This window comes from Drosophila innubila, assembly GCF_004354385.1.
Source record: "Drosophila innubila isolate TH190305 chromosome 3L unlocalized genomic scaffold, UK_Dinn_1.0 0_D_3L, whole genome shotgun sequence".
In the NCBI taxonomy this organism is placed as follows: domain Eukaryota; kingdom Metazoa; phylum Arthropoda; class Insecta; order Diptera; family Drosophilidae; genus Drosophila; species Drosophila innubila.
In genome coordinates, this window is record NW_022995376.1 from 19,552,232 (window position 1) to 19,571,827 (window position 19,596).

General features: G+C 37.9%; 1 protein-coding gene across 3 annotated transcripts in view; it reads left to right on the plus strand.

Annotated features, from left to right (window-relative positions):
- The window catches only part of LOC117788435 (ecdysone-induced protein 75B, isoforms C/D), a 98,758-nt gene that overhangs the window by 60,874 nt on the left and 18,288 nt on the right, over positions 1–19,596 (plus strand). For all 3 annotated transcript variants that reach the window (XM_034627202.1, XM_034627204.1, XM_034627203.1), the window contains one exon: positions 18,740–18,884. In XM_034627202.1, coding sequence (XP_034483093.1) covers positions 18,740–18,884 — 145 coding nt within the window. The remainder of the gene's footprint in view (positions 1–18,739; positions 18,885–19,596) is intronic.

Below are 19,596 nucleotides of genomic sequence, written 5' to 3' on the forward strand. Positions count from 1 at the left end.
GCAACACATTTTGTTGCACATTTGGCGCGCGCAACATTCTAGAAACAAGCACAGCAGCAAGAAGAAGAGAAAGAACAAAAGCAACAACAACAACAATTTGCTGTAGCTGAGAAACGTCAACGAACTCGGCAGCTTGCTGCAAAATAGTTGCACGCTGTTGACGTCGCTGTTGAGCAATGAAAGTACCGCAACAAAGCTACACACACACATACATGCAACACACACAGCACACACACATTTATGCGCTGGAAAGTGCATTGACTTTGCTTTGCTTTCTTTTGCTGCCGCTGTTGCTGCCACCGCTAATGTTGCCGCTGTCGCTGTTGCTGTTGTTGCTGTTTTTGTTGTTGCAAGTTGCATGTTGCTGTGACTTGAGTGGCGAGTTGAATGCACTTTGCATGCAAATGCCTTTAACTAGTTGCTGCCCAAAAGCAACTGGTTGCAGTTGCAAGTTGCTGTTGTTGTTGCAGTTGCAGTTGCAGTTGCACCTTGGCTGTCGCCATAATGGTCGCTGATGTCATAAGTCAAAGCATTTGTTGACAGTTTTATGTGCCGCACAATTATAACGATACATGAACAATTTATATAGAAAATATATAATTTTATTTTTTTGACAATCGCCAATTGTGGCACCATCGACTTGCAACAAGCGACCGCCCCTAACTAATTGATTTATGTGGCATTTGAGGCGCGATAGGCAACACGAAATACGCCCAAAAGGCACAACTTGCAACAACAACAAACACAACTTGCAACAAGCACGCAAGTCTCTTTTTTTATTTTATTTATTTTCAAATGGGAATGGGAAATGTTATGCTTCGCTTTGGCTTTGTAGTTTTCTTGGCCAGTTTTGTTGGCTTGGCCAAAACAGATCTTTGGCCCGCGGCTATTTTAACTGAATTTTTAGATTTTTTCTTTTTGTTTTGTTGTTGCTGCAACGTTAACCTCAGACAATGAGCTTTGGTTTAGGCCAGGTTGCAAGCCAAGTAAATGCTCCTGCCTAACGGTGTTTTTTAACTGCACTCAAAGACCGTTCACATACGCGCACCACAGCAGCACCACCGCACCACAGCACCACCGCACCACACCGTGGCACCGCCCACAGCTTGGGGCACACAATTGGAGCTCAACTTGGAAGTGGCAAGCCACAAAAACAATAAAACAACAACAGTAGTCATTGACTTGTTAGCCTCAGTTGCTGCAGTTCAGCTGAAGCTGGCCAATTGACCATTTGGCCTGGCCAACACTGCTGACTGCTAACCATTTATTTATTTATTTATTTAAAACCAACTAAAGTCAAAGATACAAAGATCTAAAATAAATTTCAAAAATACAAATTTAAACAATTATACAAAAGTTTACATGTTAAAACAAATTTAAAATTTAATAAATATTTTTATTAAAAAAAAATAGTTATTTTTCAATTTTAAAAATATTTTCTTACAAAAAATGAAAATAATTTGTATATTATTCTTATTTAAAATAATTATTTCAAATTGTACTACATTTTTAAGTCTTTTTAATGATGTATTACAAATATTTCTGACTTTTAAAGAACGTATGATGTAATTTAAATGATTTCAAAATTACTTTTCGACTGTTTCCAATTCCAAAATTCAAAATAAAAATAATATACATATGTTTAAGTATTAAATAGCATACAAATTGCTTAAATTTCATAGTTTTCCTAGCAATCCTTTATTTTAAGCAGGGTTTCTTACTTAATTGTTTGTGTTCTTATAAGTTGTTGAGCAGCCCTCGCAGCTGTGGCCAATGTGCGTGCAAATGCGTGACTTGACCAGGCCTAAATGCCGCTGCGCTTTCCGCTTTTCCTCTTCTCTGCTCTCCTCTGCTCAGTTGGCCAGCAGGCGTTCGGCGTACAAAACGTTTTGGCCACAAATCTTTGGTCTGTGCAACGTCGCGTTGCTGCCGCATGTTGCATGATAATTATGCAAGCGGCAAAGTCAAAATGCAGCGCTTAAACCCGGACACGGAGCTTGGCTGGCTATTTAATATGGATAGCTCTGTCCTCCTCTCTCCCTCTTCCTCTCTCTCTCTCTCTCTCTCTCTCTTTCTCGTTCTTTTTCCCCCACTCTTTTTCTTTCTTGCACTTTAGTAACATTCTACATTTGAGGCCTGGCCAAAACGGCACTAACTCATTTCCGTCACAAATTCTATGAATGCGCCAAAAACTCCTCCCTGTCTTCCTGTCTCTCTCCCACCCGCTGAATAGTTTTTTGGCCTGCAATTTTTTTATGCCTATTTTTATGGTAATTAATGTGGGCCAACACACGACTGTGTGTGTGTGTGTGTGTATGAGTCATGTGTGTGCACAGTGCGTATGAGTAATATTTGTAGGCATGCAATGCAATACATCGCATGCTCATAGCTCATTGCATTATTGCATTGAATTACAGGGTATACTTCTCTGACTGACCTACCTCTCTGCTCCTCCCTCTCTCTCTCTCCTTCGCTCTCTTTCGCTCTCTTTCTGCCATTGACTTGACTGACTTTTGGCATTCTTCAAGTCCCTTTTGGCAGGCAACTTTTAATGGTGTCGTTGTCGTTTTCGTGTCGCCTCTCAAATGTTGTCATAACCTCAAACATTTTGGTAGCATGCAACACAAGAAAAAAAATTTAAAAAAAAAACATTGACAGCTTGCAACGTTGTCAGCGAAAATGTCAAAGCAGAGTGCAAAGATCTTTGAGCTCTGTGTGAAAATTAAGCGGCATGTAATTTATGTTGACTCTGAAAAAAAATCGAATGTAACTCAATTTGAAATAGATTTGCGGCTCGTTGTTGTTCTTGTTGTTCTTGTTGTCAATGTTGTTAGCCTGCAACGTGTTGCAGTGTTTGCTGCCCGATAAACTCGTTCTGCAGCCTTCAGAAACTGCACGTACTTGTTAACCAGTACAATCACCTCAACAACTCTGTTGTTTTGGTTGTCTCACAGATCGCAAAGATCTCTCAACTCTCAGTTCGCAGCTCTCGCAAAATTCGCAGTTCAGTTCTCTTCGGACTAGACCAAAAAACGTGACTCGACCGCAACTTGGGGCCCAACATTTCAAGTCTATATGGAATTGCATTTAATGGGCGCAACGAAAACCAATTCTTCTCTGCCCAGACATTAAAGTTGTTCAAGTTGTTGTTCGAGTTGTTCTTGTTGCTGTTGCAGCGACCACAGGCTTTACAATTCAAATTCGCATTTGATTTTGTTGCTGTTCCTTTGGTTTGTTATGTGGGCGCCTTTGTTTTAAAATTTAAATCACTGTTTCGTTGATATTTGAATTTTTAGGCTGGCATCAATCCATAGACATTAGTCGAGCACTCAGAATGAAAATTGTTGCGATTTTCTCCAACAGAACAGCAAAAATTCGCAATGCGTATTATAATACTTGGAACGAGATCAACAACAGATCCAACAGATCAATAGTTCGGCAAGTCATTCAACTCAAAAATGGCAAAGAAATTCAACCTGAATCTCAGTTTCAGATTTCTTTCAAAAATACGAGTATTTGCTGAGATTAAGCTACAAGAGTTTAGAAACATATTTGACTTTATTTTCATATATCAATATTTAATATTTATATTTTCAAAATTTTTTTTATTCTAAATATTATTAAAGAATTTTAATCTCACATATAACTTGGCTTAAAGAAAATTTTGGTTATATTTTTTCTAATAATTTTTAATTTAAATATTTTTTTAAGCAAATAACATTACAGTCTACTTAAAATATTATTTTGAAATATTTTCATTAATTCTTAATATTATCAAACAATTTATAACTTAAAGGATAACTTGTTCTATGTTTTTTCTCAAAATAAACAATTATAATATATTACTTAATTTTAAAATAATATTTGGGTTTATTTATATTTTTTAGCAATAATATTTTATTAAAAACAATATCACATGCAATACATTATTCTTAGAAAAATTAAGAAAATTATTATTTTAAATTAACATTATTATGTGCTACTTTAATGATATCGTAAACATGTAACTTTATTTATTAAACAAACAAAAATTGCTCGCTTTAATTTCCATTTTCTGTTAATGATTCAGTTCATACAATTTGTACGCTTCTTTGCCAATTTGTGAACTGCGAGCTAGTTCCAATTATTTTTTATAGCTTCTCAGCCAATCCCAAATATGCTTAACCCATTTCGACTACCAAAAATAAGTGCCGTAATTTGTCGCCTTACCGAAAATGAAAACGACAAAAAGTAAAAAACTAAATTAAAGGAAACAGAAGATTCTCACTGACTGAGAGTCACTTCGTATGCATTGAACACAATTTTCAGTTGTACGCATTTTCTATTTTGTCCAACATAAATTTTTTTCTAATAATAAAAGGCGACGCTTTTCAAATGCCTTAAATTTTGTGTTTCCGTCAGAACTGTCAAGCCCAGCGAGTAGAAAATGAAGAATAAATTTAAAAAAAAAAAATAGAAACTGAAACTAAAACTAAAACTAAAACTGAACTGAAATGAAATGAACGGCGACTGTTAGGAATTCACTTGAGAGGCGAAGCTATTTTTAATTGCTTTTAATTAACAGAACCTACAAAATTTTACGTGACAAGTATCATTTTTTTTGCTAGTTTTTCAGCTATTTTCTATATTTTGCTGTACATTTTTTTTTTTTTTTAATTTTCATTCTTAGTGTGTTGTCATTAATGCAATTATTTCGACACAGTCGGCAAACTGTGCCAAAAAAAATGACAGCATTTAGTATAGGGAAAGGGATGAGAAGAGAAGGAAGGAGACAATTGTAAAAGGAAGATTTTAGTACGGGGTTAAAACTTGGACAACAGCTCAGAGAGTGGCGAAAAATCAAACAAAGAACAAAAAATGAACATAAAGTAAAAGGCAGCCACAAAACGTGCCAAAAGATTGCCAGAAACAGCGAAAGAAAGAGAGAAAACGATAGATAGATAAAGTGTGAGACTGAGAGAGGTAGATTAATGCAAAATATGCCGCTACGCCAAGTGCAATGAACTCGCAACACGTAGGGGACAGAAGAAACCAAGTCAAGCAAGTTCTAGTTGAGGCAGTCGCGCAGTCCAGAGAAAACCCCGAGAATCAGAGACAGAGAGAGAAAAAGAGAGAGAGAGAGACGAGACACGAATGCCAAGACTGCCAGCATGCATGTCATTATGGCAGCTAAAAGTATCGTTCTAACTACATTGCGTATACGCCACGTTGTTTGATTAGGCATGCGATTTACAGCTAATCTATGCATATATATTTGTATAATGCTATTTAACTCAAGATGCGTCAACTTGTATGCATACAATTAAAACGCACTGTAGGTAATCGGACAGCCTTTCAAATCGCCCTCTTTAGGGCCCCTCCCTCCTCCCCATGGTGCGTGCCATCCATAAAATGACGATTGCACGACGTCAGGTCGTCGTTTGCTTCGTCGTCGTCATCGTCATCGGGTTCGTCGTCGTTTTGCTTTTTACTTTGGGTTATTGAACTCGACGCGTTTGGTTCTGAATTGGGTTAGCGTAGGTTAGCTTAGGTTAGGTTAGTTACTTGACTAGGCCTGCGTTTCTCACTCTCTTTCCTTCTCTTCTTTCTCTCCCACTTCTTCTTCTTCTTCTTCTGTTCCGTCTGTTTGTATGCGATAAGCTCTTGCAACCAACGACTGCAAACTGTAGGCTAACTTGTGTAGACCTGTGCTTTGATTCAGTTTAATTGCCTGGCCCAAAAAAAAAAAAAAGAAAAGAAAGAAGAAAAATGTTAAGCTGTTGGAAACTGTTTGTTAGCCAGTTTATTGCTTTGGGCCTCGTGTGGCAAGTTGTTAAGGATCTCAAGTGAAGTATTGTAATGCTTTAAGTTGAAGTGTTGTCTTGTTTAGTTTTGAAGTAGCTTTTGTGCGTCTATAGTATAGTTTCTGCTGGAGATTTGCGAATGCAATCTTAAGATTTATTTCATTAGCTGACTGAAAAGTAGACAATAAATATGATACAAGAAAACAATTGTGAATGAATCATTAAATCTATTCATAATTTAAACTTTGTAAATATTTAAGAAAATTTTCTGAATGAGATTTGAGTTTCTAAATATTGTGATAAGATACTATAATATCTTAACTAACTCTTGATCATCATTTTATACCCTATCTATACTCTACTCGAGTGTTAGGAATCAAGTGTTCGATTTGTTATCTAATTTAAAAGTAGAAATATGTTATAATAAAATATTTAAACAAAAGATAACTTAAGTTTATATGAATGTTTAATCATATTTGACTTGTTTTTCAAACGTGTATTTGAGTAAAGTCATTGTTTAATATAAATATGAACTTAATTGATTCATTAATTACATAACCTATTATAAACTTTCTCATAAACATTATATCAAATATCAGTTGAGAGTATCATAATTTATTCTTGAAAACTTTCTTAAGCAATATAAATTGAACAATTTAGCATGATAAAATTATTTATATAAATCTATTATAATCTATAATTTAAGTTTTCTTGATTTACTTTGACTTTTACTAATTAGTTGATTTCTTTATTTCATTTCAGGTATGTCTTAATCAATTCATTGCTAAAAACCACGTTCTTTCCTCTCTAAAATCAACACTTAATAAAAAACACACTGAGTAAGTCATTGCAATAGAATGCGTTAGACATAAAATCGGGACAGGCCCATTCCCAGTTGCCTAACTATGCCCCTTCTCTCTTTATGGGGTATATAAGTACATGTACTCGACTCATTCCACGTGAAAACAGTGCCCAATTATCAACGAGAAGAGGCGTGCAGAAGGGGATGGGGGGAGAGGGGAGAGGGGAGGTACGACAGACGATTAGTGCGAGTCGGCGGCGTTGCCAAGTGCCACACACTCACACACACTAACACACACACGCACATGCATGACATGCCACATGAGTGTGCATAGTTGTTGTCGCAGTTGTTGTTGTTGTTGTTGCTTGCTTGTTGTTGCTGTTGTTGCTGTTGTTGCTGTTGTTGCTATGCGCCAACGTCGCCCGTTTTTTTGCTGTTGCTGTTGCTGCAATTGCGTAGCTAAACTCAATGCTCGAGGTTATTGAACGGCAGCGACCTCACTTTGCATGAGCCACAGCAACAACAACTACAGTCATTGCAACTGCAACAACAACAACTGCAACTACAACTACAACTACAACTGCCACTGAGATTGCTGTATAATTTTCTCGTTGCTCTTGTCAGACAAATGCAATTTCAAAATTAATAAAATAAATTATTATTAGACAGCATTTGAGTGCCTTCGTCGCCGTTGTTATTGCTGCTGTTGCTGTTGTTGTTGTTCGTATTGTTGCTGTTGCTGTGGTTGTCGACGCTGTCAACATTTGATAAAGACTCGCAAGTTTATAAACATTTGTGCGTTGTGCAACACTTCTGTTTATTCGAATTGAGGCGAATGTGCATATAACGACTATATATATGTGTGTGAGTGCCTTTGTGTGCGTGTGCACACTTAACACACTTTAATCCATAGACAGCCTAACTAACTGGACTTTTCGTAGTACCCCAATTTATAGGTACTGATCAAATCAACTATTTCTTTCGTTTATTTAAAATGTTGTCGAAACCTAATCGAATAGAAACTATTTAATATTACAAAAGTTTCTCTAACTATTACAATAGAACTATAGAATACGATGTTTAGGCAAATTTATACCGAATATTTGGAAAACAAAAAGAAATCTTTACAATCGAATTTATAGAAACAAATTTGTTGAAAGTGAAAATAAGGATATTCAAAAACTCCTTAATATCATAAAGAAAGTAACAAAAAAACTGATACTTTTAAAGAAAAAATATTTATTAGTTTCCTTTTGTATTTTTTTTTGGAATCCTAATTATTTTTTCTTTATAGAGTTAAAAAATTATTAGGCGTGGAACCATATTTTCAAAATAAGTTGCACTTGGAGCTTGCTAAGTTTTAATAACTAAGAGTCTATGTAAATTGTTTATTTATAGAACTTAGATTTTTAGTCGTCGAAATAGTAAAAAATAATTAAAATGTAGATTTTTAACAGAGATTTACAGCAAGATTTAGAGAACATGTAGAACATTTTATGGAAAGATCTAATAAATGGATGGAACATTTTTTTTTTTATTCTAAAAAAATTGTATTTTTATTTTAAGATAGCTTTTGATTTTCAATAATAATAATAAAGTAAAAGAAGGTTCTTATAGAGCCCGAGTCATGAGCAATACAGACATTCCCCACTTTTGCCATAAATTAAGGCAACAAACGACAGAAATTCGACTGCAATTGCATAATTGGACAAACGGCATTGCAGCTGCAGCTGCCCACTTACAAATGCAGTGAGATTTCATGCGTTTCGGCAGCGATTCAAACAAAAAAAAAATTCTCAAAAAACCAAAAAAAAAATAAATAAATAAAACAGACTACCGCCCATATAAAGGCAGCGCTGGAGGCACGTGAGTTGGATTTGTGGAGGAGAAAATGAATCGGGTGGGTGAGTCATTAAAAGCACCGCCGAAACGCCAACAATTTATATGACAGTTCTTTTTGTGTTTTTTTTTAATACTGTTGCTGTTGTTGTTGTTGTTGTTGTGTCGGTCGGGGCGTCATTAAGAGTCCAAGCGATTCCCAAATAAGGAAAAATAATAAAAATAAAAAAAAACAACAAATGAAACAAAGATTGAAATTACATTAATGGTGGGTGAACAAGCCACGTTTTGGAGTTGGAAGTTTTGACTTGGCTTTGGCTTGTTGGCCACAAAGTTCACTGCACTCTAACGTCACTTGCTGGCTGTCTCTTTCTGTCTCCCTCTCTCTCTCTCTCTCTCTGTCTCTCTCTCTGTGCAAATGGCATGCCAACGACCTGCGCAGAACTGCAGTTAGATTTGTAGTTGCTGTTGTTGTTGCTGTTGTTGTTTTTGTTGGTGTTGCGTTTGCACGCAAAAGACCTTGCGTCTTCTATGTTTGAGTATAAGCCACATTGCGCTTTGGGCCACATTCATTTCGTCTGTGTTGCAAACTCGTTTCTCTCTCTCTCTCTCTCTCTCTCTCTGTCTCACTGTCTCTGTCTATCTCTCCCAACTGTTTTAATATTTGCGTCAAGCCGTGACGCCAATGGCCCAACTTGGATTAGATTTGCCGTCCCTGTGTGTGTGTGTGTGTGTGAGTTTGGCTTACACACACACACACACACACAACTCACACACACATATGCACGTATGCTGTTTCTGTTTATTTGGCCAGTCGAAGAAACAGAGGCAAAACCGTGCCCAAATAATGGTTTATAATTGTGTTCCAAACAAACAGTCGACTGTTGTCAGTTGGTAACAAAATCCATGCTCAGTGTGGGCATTATGCCTAAATGATGCCATTGGCATGCAAAAATCAATTATAATTTAAAAATTTACCACCCAGGAGCTTGTTTTTATATCATTAATTTTGAGTAAATATTATAAATGTTTTCTTTCGAGCCTTATAAATACATTGGCGACAATTTTAAAATAAATTTGATTTTTCCGGCGACTATTTTACATATGAGGTATATTAACTTGACTCTAACTTTGGAATTTACCACCAATGTGTGTGCATTTTTTTTAAAAACAGCTTAAAACATTATTTCTATGTTCGATTTTTTCATGTAGAACCATAAAAATACTCTTGAAACCAGAATTTCTATATTTCCTTAACAAATATTTTTTGCGCAGCGTTTAAATATTATAAATATATACCAGTAAAACAATTATTAATTATTATTCAGTTTAAAGCCAATTTTGAAGTATTCAAATTTTGTCCACCAAAGGGGTTGTAGTTTACAAAATCTGCGAAATGCGACTTTTATCATTTTTGACATAGATATTATTACATAAAAATTAGTTAGAAGTTGATGGCACAAAGACCATCAAAATGTATACAACAGAGTTTCTTAAAATTTTTGTGTTAAGGAGTAGAATTTAAAAAAATACCCTGGAAGTCCATGCATCTTTAAGACAAGTCATTTTATTTGCTTTTTGTATTTGTTTGTCAATCACTCAATCAGTCAGTTAGACATTTTAAATGTATTGTGCGAGGTGCGAGTATTTCAAATTCTACTTGCGGCTTTTTAACTATTTCCTCTTGTGGTTTAGTTATATTCGGGCCCACACACACACATACACACACATAAAACTATTGAAAAGGCATAAACCGACAGAAGATAATCGCAAAATAATTGAGTTCAATGAACTCACGCATGGCATAAAGGAAAAATAAAAATAAATAAGTGCAAAAAAGTGTACGTTAAACTAATACAGCATACAAGCAAATGGAGAACGAGTCGACATGTGTAGATAAAAATATGCACACATAGCTACACATACATATATAATTAGTTATATATATTTAGTATAGTATATATATATATAAATATCAGCAGACAAAAGTGGAACACAGTCGAGTCGCTGGCAAAAAAATTGTGATTAAATTTGGCTTCAATGCACGCAACATGAAATTTTGTCAGTCTATAATTATTGGTGTTATTTTAATTGCTTGAAAAGTTGGCTAAAACACATGAATATGGTTGTAAGGACACTCGTGATAGTGTCACCCTTTTGTTGGTAGCTTCCAAATTGCAAATTGCATTTCGCCTGCGAGTTTATCCTTCAACTTTGTCGAGCTGCGGTCATTGCTCCAGCTGCAGCTGCAGAGCTCGAGCTCAAGAGCTGTCACATGACCAACAGTTGCAACTGAGGGAAAAGTAGGGGGTAGAGGGATGGGGGAGGGGGAGAAACAGTTGCAGCGGCAACCAGCCAGCAATTTTTAAGGTTAACATTGCTGCAGCGCCACCTAGCGGGTGGTTAAACACTTTCATTCCTACATATATACACAGCTCGTAACCCCTAAATTGTTGTACGACACACACACACACACATACACACACACACACACACTGACAGAGTCGTAGCAACCCCCAACCCAAAGCTTAGCATACAACCTGAGCTCTCATCCGGGCGCAGCAAGAGTTCAACGCACGTTAAGTGGGTCAAAGCAAAGTGGTCAGCCCCCTTCACCCCCCAGCCCCGCAATACATCCCCTGCAACATCCCCCTTCCTGCCTTGTGAAGCAACAGCAGCAAAAGTGAAACGTTTTCCGAGTTCGTTTGCTGCTTCGCCTGGTGAATTTGGTGTTGTGTGAAAGGAAAAAGGAGCAGCGAGGGTGGCAACCCTCTCTCTCTCTCTCTCTCTCTCTGTTCTCATTGCTTGATATGGCACAGGTGTCTTCCATTGCGAGCGCGCCAATTTTAGCACTACATTCAGACTGACACGTTGACAGTTTTCCTCTTTTTATTTCACTTTTTTTTTCATTGCTCGGCACGCTTTGAGTTCATTGGACTGGTTAAAGGACAATTTGATTGTTAAGTTTGCTTCTCCTTTTTTTTTTTTAAGTGGGAGAAAACTGATTGCCATAATGATGAAGTTGTTTAAAAATATTTAAGCAAAATATTTAAATAAATATTAATATATGTAACCTTTTTTATTGCTATTTAAGTAAAGTTCTTAAAACATTTTTGATCATAGTAATTACCAAAAGCACATTAAAGCTATGAAAGCTAATGTAAGAGCTTTTGGTTGCGTGCACTTGCTCAGTAAGTAAATATCCATTTTCTAGCTTTTTTAATGTTATGAAAGCATCAAAGATTATTCAAGTTAATTTTTATTTAATAAGAATAAGCATTTAACTGATCGAATTGAATTTAATTTAATTTTGAATGCAATACCATATTATTTGAAAAATACAAAGCACATTAAAGCTCAATAAAAAGCTTTACTAAAAGCCTATAAGGCTTCTTATCAGTTTTAAGGCAATTTGGAATATTCGAATTTGATATACTTGTAATGAGTTAAATAAAAAGCAAATTTAAGTCATAAAAGCTTCATAATTTAATCGTTTGTCAGCTGCCTTTATTTATCACTTTGACAAACTTCAACCTCCCACAATTCAACAATAGAGGAAAATGCCAACATACAGACAACACTCACTGTATTGTACACACATTTGGCCAATTAAATACATTGCATTTCCTTCCTGAGGTCATTTCCTCTGCCCACGATTCGCACACACACACACACACACACATATATACAACTTGGAGCTGAAGCTGAAGCTTTTCTAACTGTACACAATCATGACACACTCGCCAATTTCTAGGCATAGCACACACGTTGCCCCCTGCCACCTCCCCCTTTTCTCCGTTCTCTCTCCACTCTCTCGCTTTGCGCTTATGCAAAAAAAAAATTGAGAAAAAAAGTTCTTTGGAGCAAACAGAATTTGCTGTGCGCCAAGTCAAAATGGCTCTCCGCTGGGACAGCATGCTCTCTCTCTCTCTCACACACTATCTATCGCTCTCTTTTGCTCTCTCGGTGTCTCTCTTTCTGATTCAGATTCAGCCTGTGCTGTTTCTTTAAGGTTATTGCAGTGCAATGTCCCCAATCGACGGTCTCCTTGGTTGTAGCCTCGCATTGTTGTAGTTGTTGTTGTTGTACATGTTGTTGTTGTTGTTGTTGTTGCCTAGCACAAGTTAATTTTGGGAGCTCAGATGCTGCATGCAACGGCTGCTCAAAGGGCCCTGGCAGGATTATTATTCTGGTCCTTTTATTTTTTGGCTGCCCTTCGCCAAAAATTGTTAAAATTTTGACATTTAAAATATGCTAAAAAAATACAAATAAAATTAACAGAAAAACTGTACTGTACTGTAAAAAAAGGAATAAAAAAAAAATATCCTTAAAAATAACCTTGCATTAATTAAGCTAAACTTTGCTGAGCATTTTGAAAGCTATTACTGTAAAATTAGAATATATAAGAAAACACTATAAAAGTAAATATGAAAATAATTATCCTTATAAATATCCCAACTTTGCTGAGAATTGTAAAAGTCTTTTCTGTAGAGTTTCCTCCACAATTATTTATTTCGACTTGTGAAACCCAAAATAAGTTATTAGCTATTGTCCTTAATCATTTATTTAATTGCTCTAATTGCATATTTATCGATTAGTTATCGTATGTGAGTCACTGATCAATGACAAAGCCGAATTTGCAGTGGCCCAAACTTTATAGAAATTAAACAAAAGGCTGCCCCTTTTCCTGCCTGCCTGCCTGCCACACATGCAACACAAAACAACACGAATGCAGGCGACCATGAGGCATGTTGTGAGTTGAACGAACTGAGCTGAGCCGAGACAGCAGCAAACTGCAAAAGTGACGTCAATAAGCGCGAGGCCAAAAGGGAAATACGTTGCATGGGGTTGGGGGTTGATGTTGGTAGGGGATGGGGATGTTTGCCTACGTGCGGCTGTACACGATAACAAGCACAATGCGAAGGAGGCGGCGGAGGAGAAAGACATTTCAGTGGTTTGGTCAGGCAAGGCAAATATCCTTGTGCAGAGCATTGAACTTTGACCTGAATAGGACCTCAACTCGATTCGTAACTGAAACAACAACAAACAATTATTTATTGTTGTACTTTTGGTTCGTCAACTAATTGCTGGCCAGCTATCTATAACCAATTCTCATTCTGACCAAGTCAACAGCGACATAACTCATGTTCAGTCACGTCATATTAACTCAACAGCTCAACGAACATGACGAATGCTGAATGAACCGTAAAGCGCCATTATTATCCGGGAATTTTTTGATTTTTTTTTTCTTTTTGTCGTATGCCTCATCATGAGTCGGACAACGTTTAGGCACGTGCTAATTGCTGACGCATCTGACAAGACCAAATAAATAATAATAAACGAAGAAGGTAATAAGAAAAAGAAGCTTTTTAATGCGCTTTCAAAGCTCAATTAATAAAATGATCAAGAAAAGAGAGCTGAAGAGATAGAAGATGAAAGTTTAAATAAAAAGTACTAAGAGTTGATGCAGGTCTAAATTCTAGTAAAAAAAAATAGCGAAAAATGAGAGGGAAAAATTGAAAAGAATTGAATTAATCGCTGTCTTTATTAGCATAAGTATTTCTTTATAAATATTATTTTATATTATTTTTTTATTAGCATCAAAAGATATTTAGAATGATCAAGATAAAGAAAGAGGTGGAAGAAACCACTCAACAGTAGTCCATGAAGATACTTTAGTCAAGCACTCAAATGCAGGTCAAGTATTTGTAGAACAGGTAGACAATATCAACATATATTTTTGTACTGTACATAACTCGAGGGATCACTATAGTTTTCATTCATAAGTTCTCAACTGATCCCATTGAGATTTTCCAGAATAAGCCAAAAATCATTTAACAAACAAACAATAAACTATAATGCTTGTAATGCCCATGGTTCATGTTCGATGACGAGGCTGAACATTGGATCATTTAAAGGGGTGCAACAGAGAAAGACAGAGCGAGGGGGAGACAACGCTTGGCTGCTCTGTGGGTGTACGCAACGTTGCCACACACACACACACGCGAGCTAGAAGAGTGTGTGTGTGTGTGAGTGTGTCTGCTCGTAACGTGAAATGCTCTCACTTTCCTTTGAAACTTGTTATTCGCATTGCAGCTGCCAGCAGAGTTCATTCACATTTAGCATAGCATCCAAAGCAGCGAGAGAGAGCGCGAGTGCGAGAGAGCTCGCTTGCAGGTAATATATAACGAAAGAGAGCAGCAGAAACGGGCACAGCTGTTCCCGAAAGTTCTTCGTCGCTGGTTGCAAAAAGAAAAGCTTGACTTAACCGAAGCTCGTTTATTTTTGTTGTTTTTTGGTGTTGTTGTTGTTGTTGCGGGGGCTGCGAGGCATTGAAATGAGTGCAAATTGTCGTTGAGTGAGTGCTGAGTGCATTGAACTCTCGCTCGCACACTGCTGCAGCTTGAGTTTCATATTGTTAAATTAATATTTATAGTTTTCAATTATATAATGAAGCTACAGCCTTATCTGTGAGACACTTTAATAGCTGTCGCTGTCGCTGCTGTCGCTGCTGCTGCTGTTGCACTTTGCTGATGTAACTTTGCTGGCTTATTCCAAAATTTTAAGCGTGCTGCATTGCCAAAGATTTCCTTGAACGCATTTTGGCCATGTTGCCGCCGTTGCAATTGCAATTGCCGTTGCTGTTGCCACTGCACGCCCCCAGGCCAAGCCCATAACCATGCAGTTGTCCGTCTGAGGTTTCTGTGTCGTTGACCGACCGCCAGCTCAAATGAACTCCAAGCTATAACAGCAACAACAACAGCAGCAAACTAGCTTAAGCAAAGGCTTGCAAACTGCAGCAGCAACAACAAATTCACATGCAAATGCACTGAGAGAGCGCTAAACAATTGAGAGCGTCGCATCAAATGCTCGAATGTTCGTACGCTCTTTCGTTTGTTCGTTTGTTCGTTCTCTCGTGCGTGCTCGTTCGCTCGTTTGCTTGTTCGGCAGTTCGGCAGTGCGGTCGTCTCTGGCGCGCTCAACAGCTCCACATTTGGAGGTATTTGACCGAAAAGTAGGTCACGACAATGGCGGGGTTCGTTGAACTGAACTGCCAGTCAGCCAACCTCTGCTGACGTCGTCGTATTATGTTGACGTCGTCGACGTCGCTGTCGCTGTTGTTGTTGTTGTTGGTGTTTGGGGCTTTTTGGTTACGTAGCCTTCCAGCATGGGCGAGAGATAAAAAGAGACAGCAGCGTCTCTGCTTTTGTGTGGCCTCAAAAGACAAAAAAGAAAAAACAAAACACAAAAAGAAAACAAAAACAACTCGCTCCCAAAATATTATTTAATATTATTAAAAGCGTAGCGTTTAATTTTGTAGTCTATAATTTGTGTTGAGCACACAGCGCAACAATGGTCGCAATTAAATAATCAGGCTATCTTTGCTGAATAGCTTTAAAATTGGGCCAACAAAGATTTATAAATATTGATATCGAGTTAAAGTTTCATGATAAATAGGTTAAGTAATCCCCAGCACACTCCAGACACTCTCTAGAAATTTCCAACAATTCTATTTCGAATTCGAATTCTAATCTATGCAGACAACCCACAAAAATAGTTCAGACATGTTAAGAGTCCGTTCCAGATCTGAGATCCTCTTATAGCTGTCATATTTATTGATAGCCCTACCCCCGCCCCCCTCCACGCCCACCACTCAATATCAATTAATCTTATTTGTCACTCATTTTTCAAAACAAGCTAGAAAAACAAAAACACACACAAATATTTGAACTAAGCCAAAGCATCAAAAAACTTCAGCCACATATATGTAAGTGTGTGTGTGTGTGTGTGTGTGTTTGTGTGTGTTGTTGTTGCTGCTGCTGTTATCAAACAAAGCTGATCAGTCAGGTGGCAGCAGCAGCAGCAGAAGCTACCTTAAATCTGCGTCGCGTAGGTGTTCCAAGAATTGTTTACAACAAGAACAGCAGCAACAACAAAATAATAAAAGCGCCCCCACCAATTGCAGCGACAGTAGCAGCAGCGCCAGCGCCAGCAGAGGCAGCAGCAGCAGCAGCGCCAACGGCGTCTATTGTTAGCTGCTCGCGTCGACGTCGACGTTGACGTTAACGTTGACGATAGCGTTGGAGTGAATGTCCTCAGTTGGTACATAGAAACAAAAACAAAAACAATATGTAGCGCGAGGTTGGCACTGGCGAGCGAGCGAACAAGCGAGAGAGAGAGAGAGAGCGCATAACTGAGAGAGCAGCGAAGGCAGCCGATGTATGCCGAGCTTGAGCCGAAGCCGATTGCATAGCCATGAGTTGTTGGAGCTGTTGGCGCTGCTTTCATTCGCAAATTGCTCGTCGTTGGCAGCGGTTGTGCAGAGCAAGAAAAGCGCGCGAAACACATAAATGTGAAATAGATAAAAACGGCAAAACAAAAAAAAAAAAAGAGCACACAGAACACGTTACAAAAGCTAACAAACAAATAGTTTAAATAATTACAAATATATCTAAATCATATATTATTTTTATTGGTGCCAGTGAAGTGCAACAACGCGAGAAAGCAAGAGAAAGAGAGAGAGAGAGAGAGAGAGAGAGAGATCATATAAAAAAGACTTCCATTTCCGCTAAAAGTATTTTTGGCGCTAAAAGCAAAAATTGTTGGTGATGTGAATACTGAATTAAAGTTTCAAAATCAGAAAAAAGCAAACGCAATGTTCCTTATTAGCAAATCATAGAGCAAAATCAACAGCAGTCAACAGCAAGTGTCATTTGTGGTACCAAAAAATAAAAGAGAGAGAGAGAAAAGTTTAAGTTTTAGCCAAAATGGTTTGTGCAATGGAACAGCAGCAGCAGCAACAGCAACAGCAGCAACAGTCGACACAGCAGCAACATGGCACAACAATTGTGTTGCTGACAGCCGGCAACAGCAATGTGCACATTGTCAGTGCACCGCAGCAGCAGCAGCAGCAGCAACATGCACAGCAGCAGCAACAGCAGCAGCAACAGATGAAAAGTCAGCAGCTTAAGCAGCAACATTCGGCATTGGTTAAATTGTTGGAGTCTGCACCGCTCAGTAAGCAACAACAACAGCAACAGCAGCAGCAGCAGCAACAGCAACAACAGCAACCCAGACAAATAGTTTACCTGCAACAACAGCAACAGCAACGCATAAGACTGAAAAACGAAGCAGTGCTGATACAACAACAACAGCAACAGCACACACCTGCAACATTAGTAAAGACAACCACCAAGCAGACAACAACAACAAATAGTATTAGTCAGCAGCAACAGCAGATTGTATTGTTGCTGCAACAGCCAACAGCAACAGCAATTGCAGCTGCAACTGCAACAACAGCAGCAGCAGCAACAACAGCAACAGCAACACCAAAGCCATGTGCCGATCTGACCGCCAAAAATGATAGCGAATCAGGCATTGATGAGGATTGTGCCAACAGCGATGATGATGCCACTGGCACGACAACTGCAACAGTTGCTGCTGTCGACGATGGCAGCGACTATGAGCAATATCAATGTCCTTGGAAGAAAATACGCTATGCTCGGGAGCTGAAACAGCGTGAATTGGAGAACAATTCCATGGCGAAGCAGCAACCTGATGAAAAGAGCAGCGCAGAAGCGGCAACAGTTGCTGCCACAACAAGACCCACCAGCAACAGCAACAAGCTCAATCAACTGCATTGTGATAGTCCTTTTTCCGCGCAAACACACAAAGAAATTGCCAATTTATTGTTGCAACAAACCCAAGAGCAGCAACAACAACAGCAGCAGCAACAACAACAACAGCAGCAGCAGCAGCAACAACAACAGCGACGTGACAGCTCCGACAGCAATTGCTCGCTGCTGAGCAATTCGAGTACGCAGTCGCTGACGAATGGCATTGGCAATTATTGCACTTGCAACAGCAGCAGCAGCGATGAGGAGCAACAACAGCAGCAGCAGCAACAACAGCAGCAGCAACATATCGAGGATATGGACGCCCAGGATTCGGGCTGTGATGATGAGCTTTGTGAGCAACATCATCAGCGACTCGAGGCATCGCAGCTGAATTATTTGTGTCAAAAGTTTGACGAAAAGTTGGACACGGCATTGAGCAACAACAACAACAACAACAGCAGCAGCAGCAACAACAATTCAGCTGCTGCCAAACTGACAGCAGCAATTGAGGATGCCAGTGCCGATGTAGGTGCAATATAAGTGATAAAATTGATTATCATCTAAGATATTTATATCTAATCTATATTCATTATATATTTAAAGCTAATTGCAAATTTATTATTATGACTAAATTTTTTAATTTTATTTTAAATGAGATGTGTTGTTCTAATTTGCATTTGTTTTTAATTTAATTGCAGGGCTTCTTCCGTCGCTCCATACAGCAAAAGATACAATATCGCCCATGCACCAAAAATCAACAGTGCAGCATTTTGAGGATCAATCGCAATCGCTGTCAATATTGTCGGCTGAAAAAGTGCATTGCCGTTGGCATGAGTCGTGATGGTGAGTACCGTTATTACAATAACAATCATTGGTTAGATAAAAAAAAATAAAATAAAGTTATAAGAGAAAAGGCTTCAAAATGCATTAGATTTATAATAAATAGCCATAAATTAGTTAAAATGTCAATTGTGCGTATTAGCAATATCCTAGCTAGATTTTTCTTGAATTTTAGAAATAATAAATAGCCAAAAAATAGCTAAAATGTCAAGAGAATGTATGAGCAATATTCTAGTTAGATTTTACTTGAATTTACTAAATACTAAATATGCATAAATTGACTAAAATGACAACAGTGCGTATTAGCAATATCCTAACTAGTCTTTTCTTTAACTTTAATAAATAATAAATATCCACAAATTGACTTAAATGACAACAGTGCGTATTAGCAATATCCTAACTAGCTCTTTTTGCCCCCACCAAGCCATTTTTCAAATACAAATAATAAGAAAGTCAAGCTCAAAAAGCAAAAACGAAAAATCAAACGAACTAAAACTAAACGAATCGAAACGAGACACGAGCGACAAACGACAAGCGACAAGCGACGAGTTCGTTGACCAGCCATGAACGAAATTTTTAGCTTTGCTGTGTGTGTGTGTGCTTGTGTGTGTGTGTTGCACCATTTGTGTGAGGCGCGCGCGATTTCACGGCAAAGTAAAAGTTGTTAGCAGGCAGCACAGCAAAGCAAACACACACACACACACACACAAAAAGG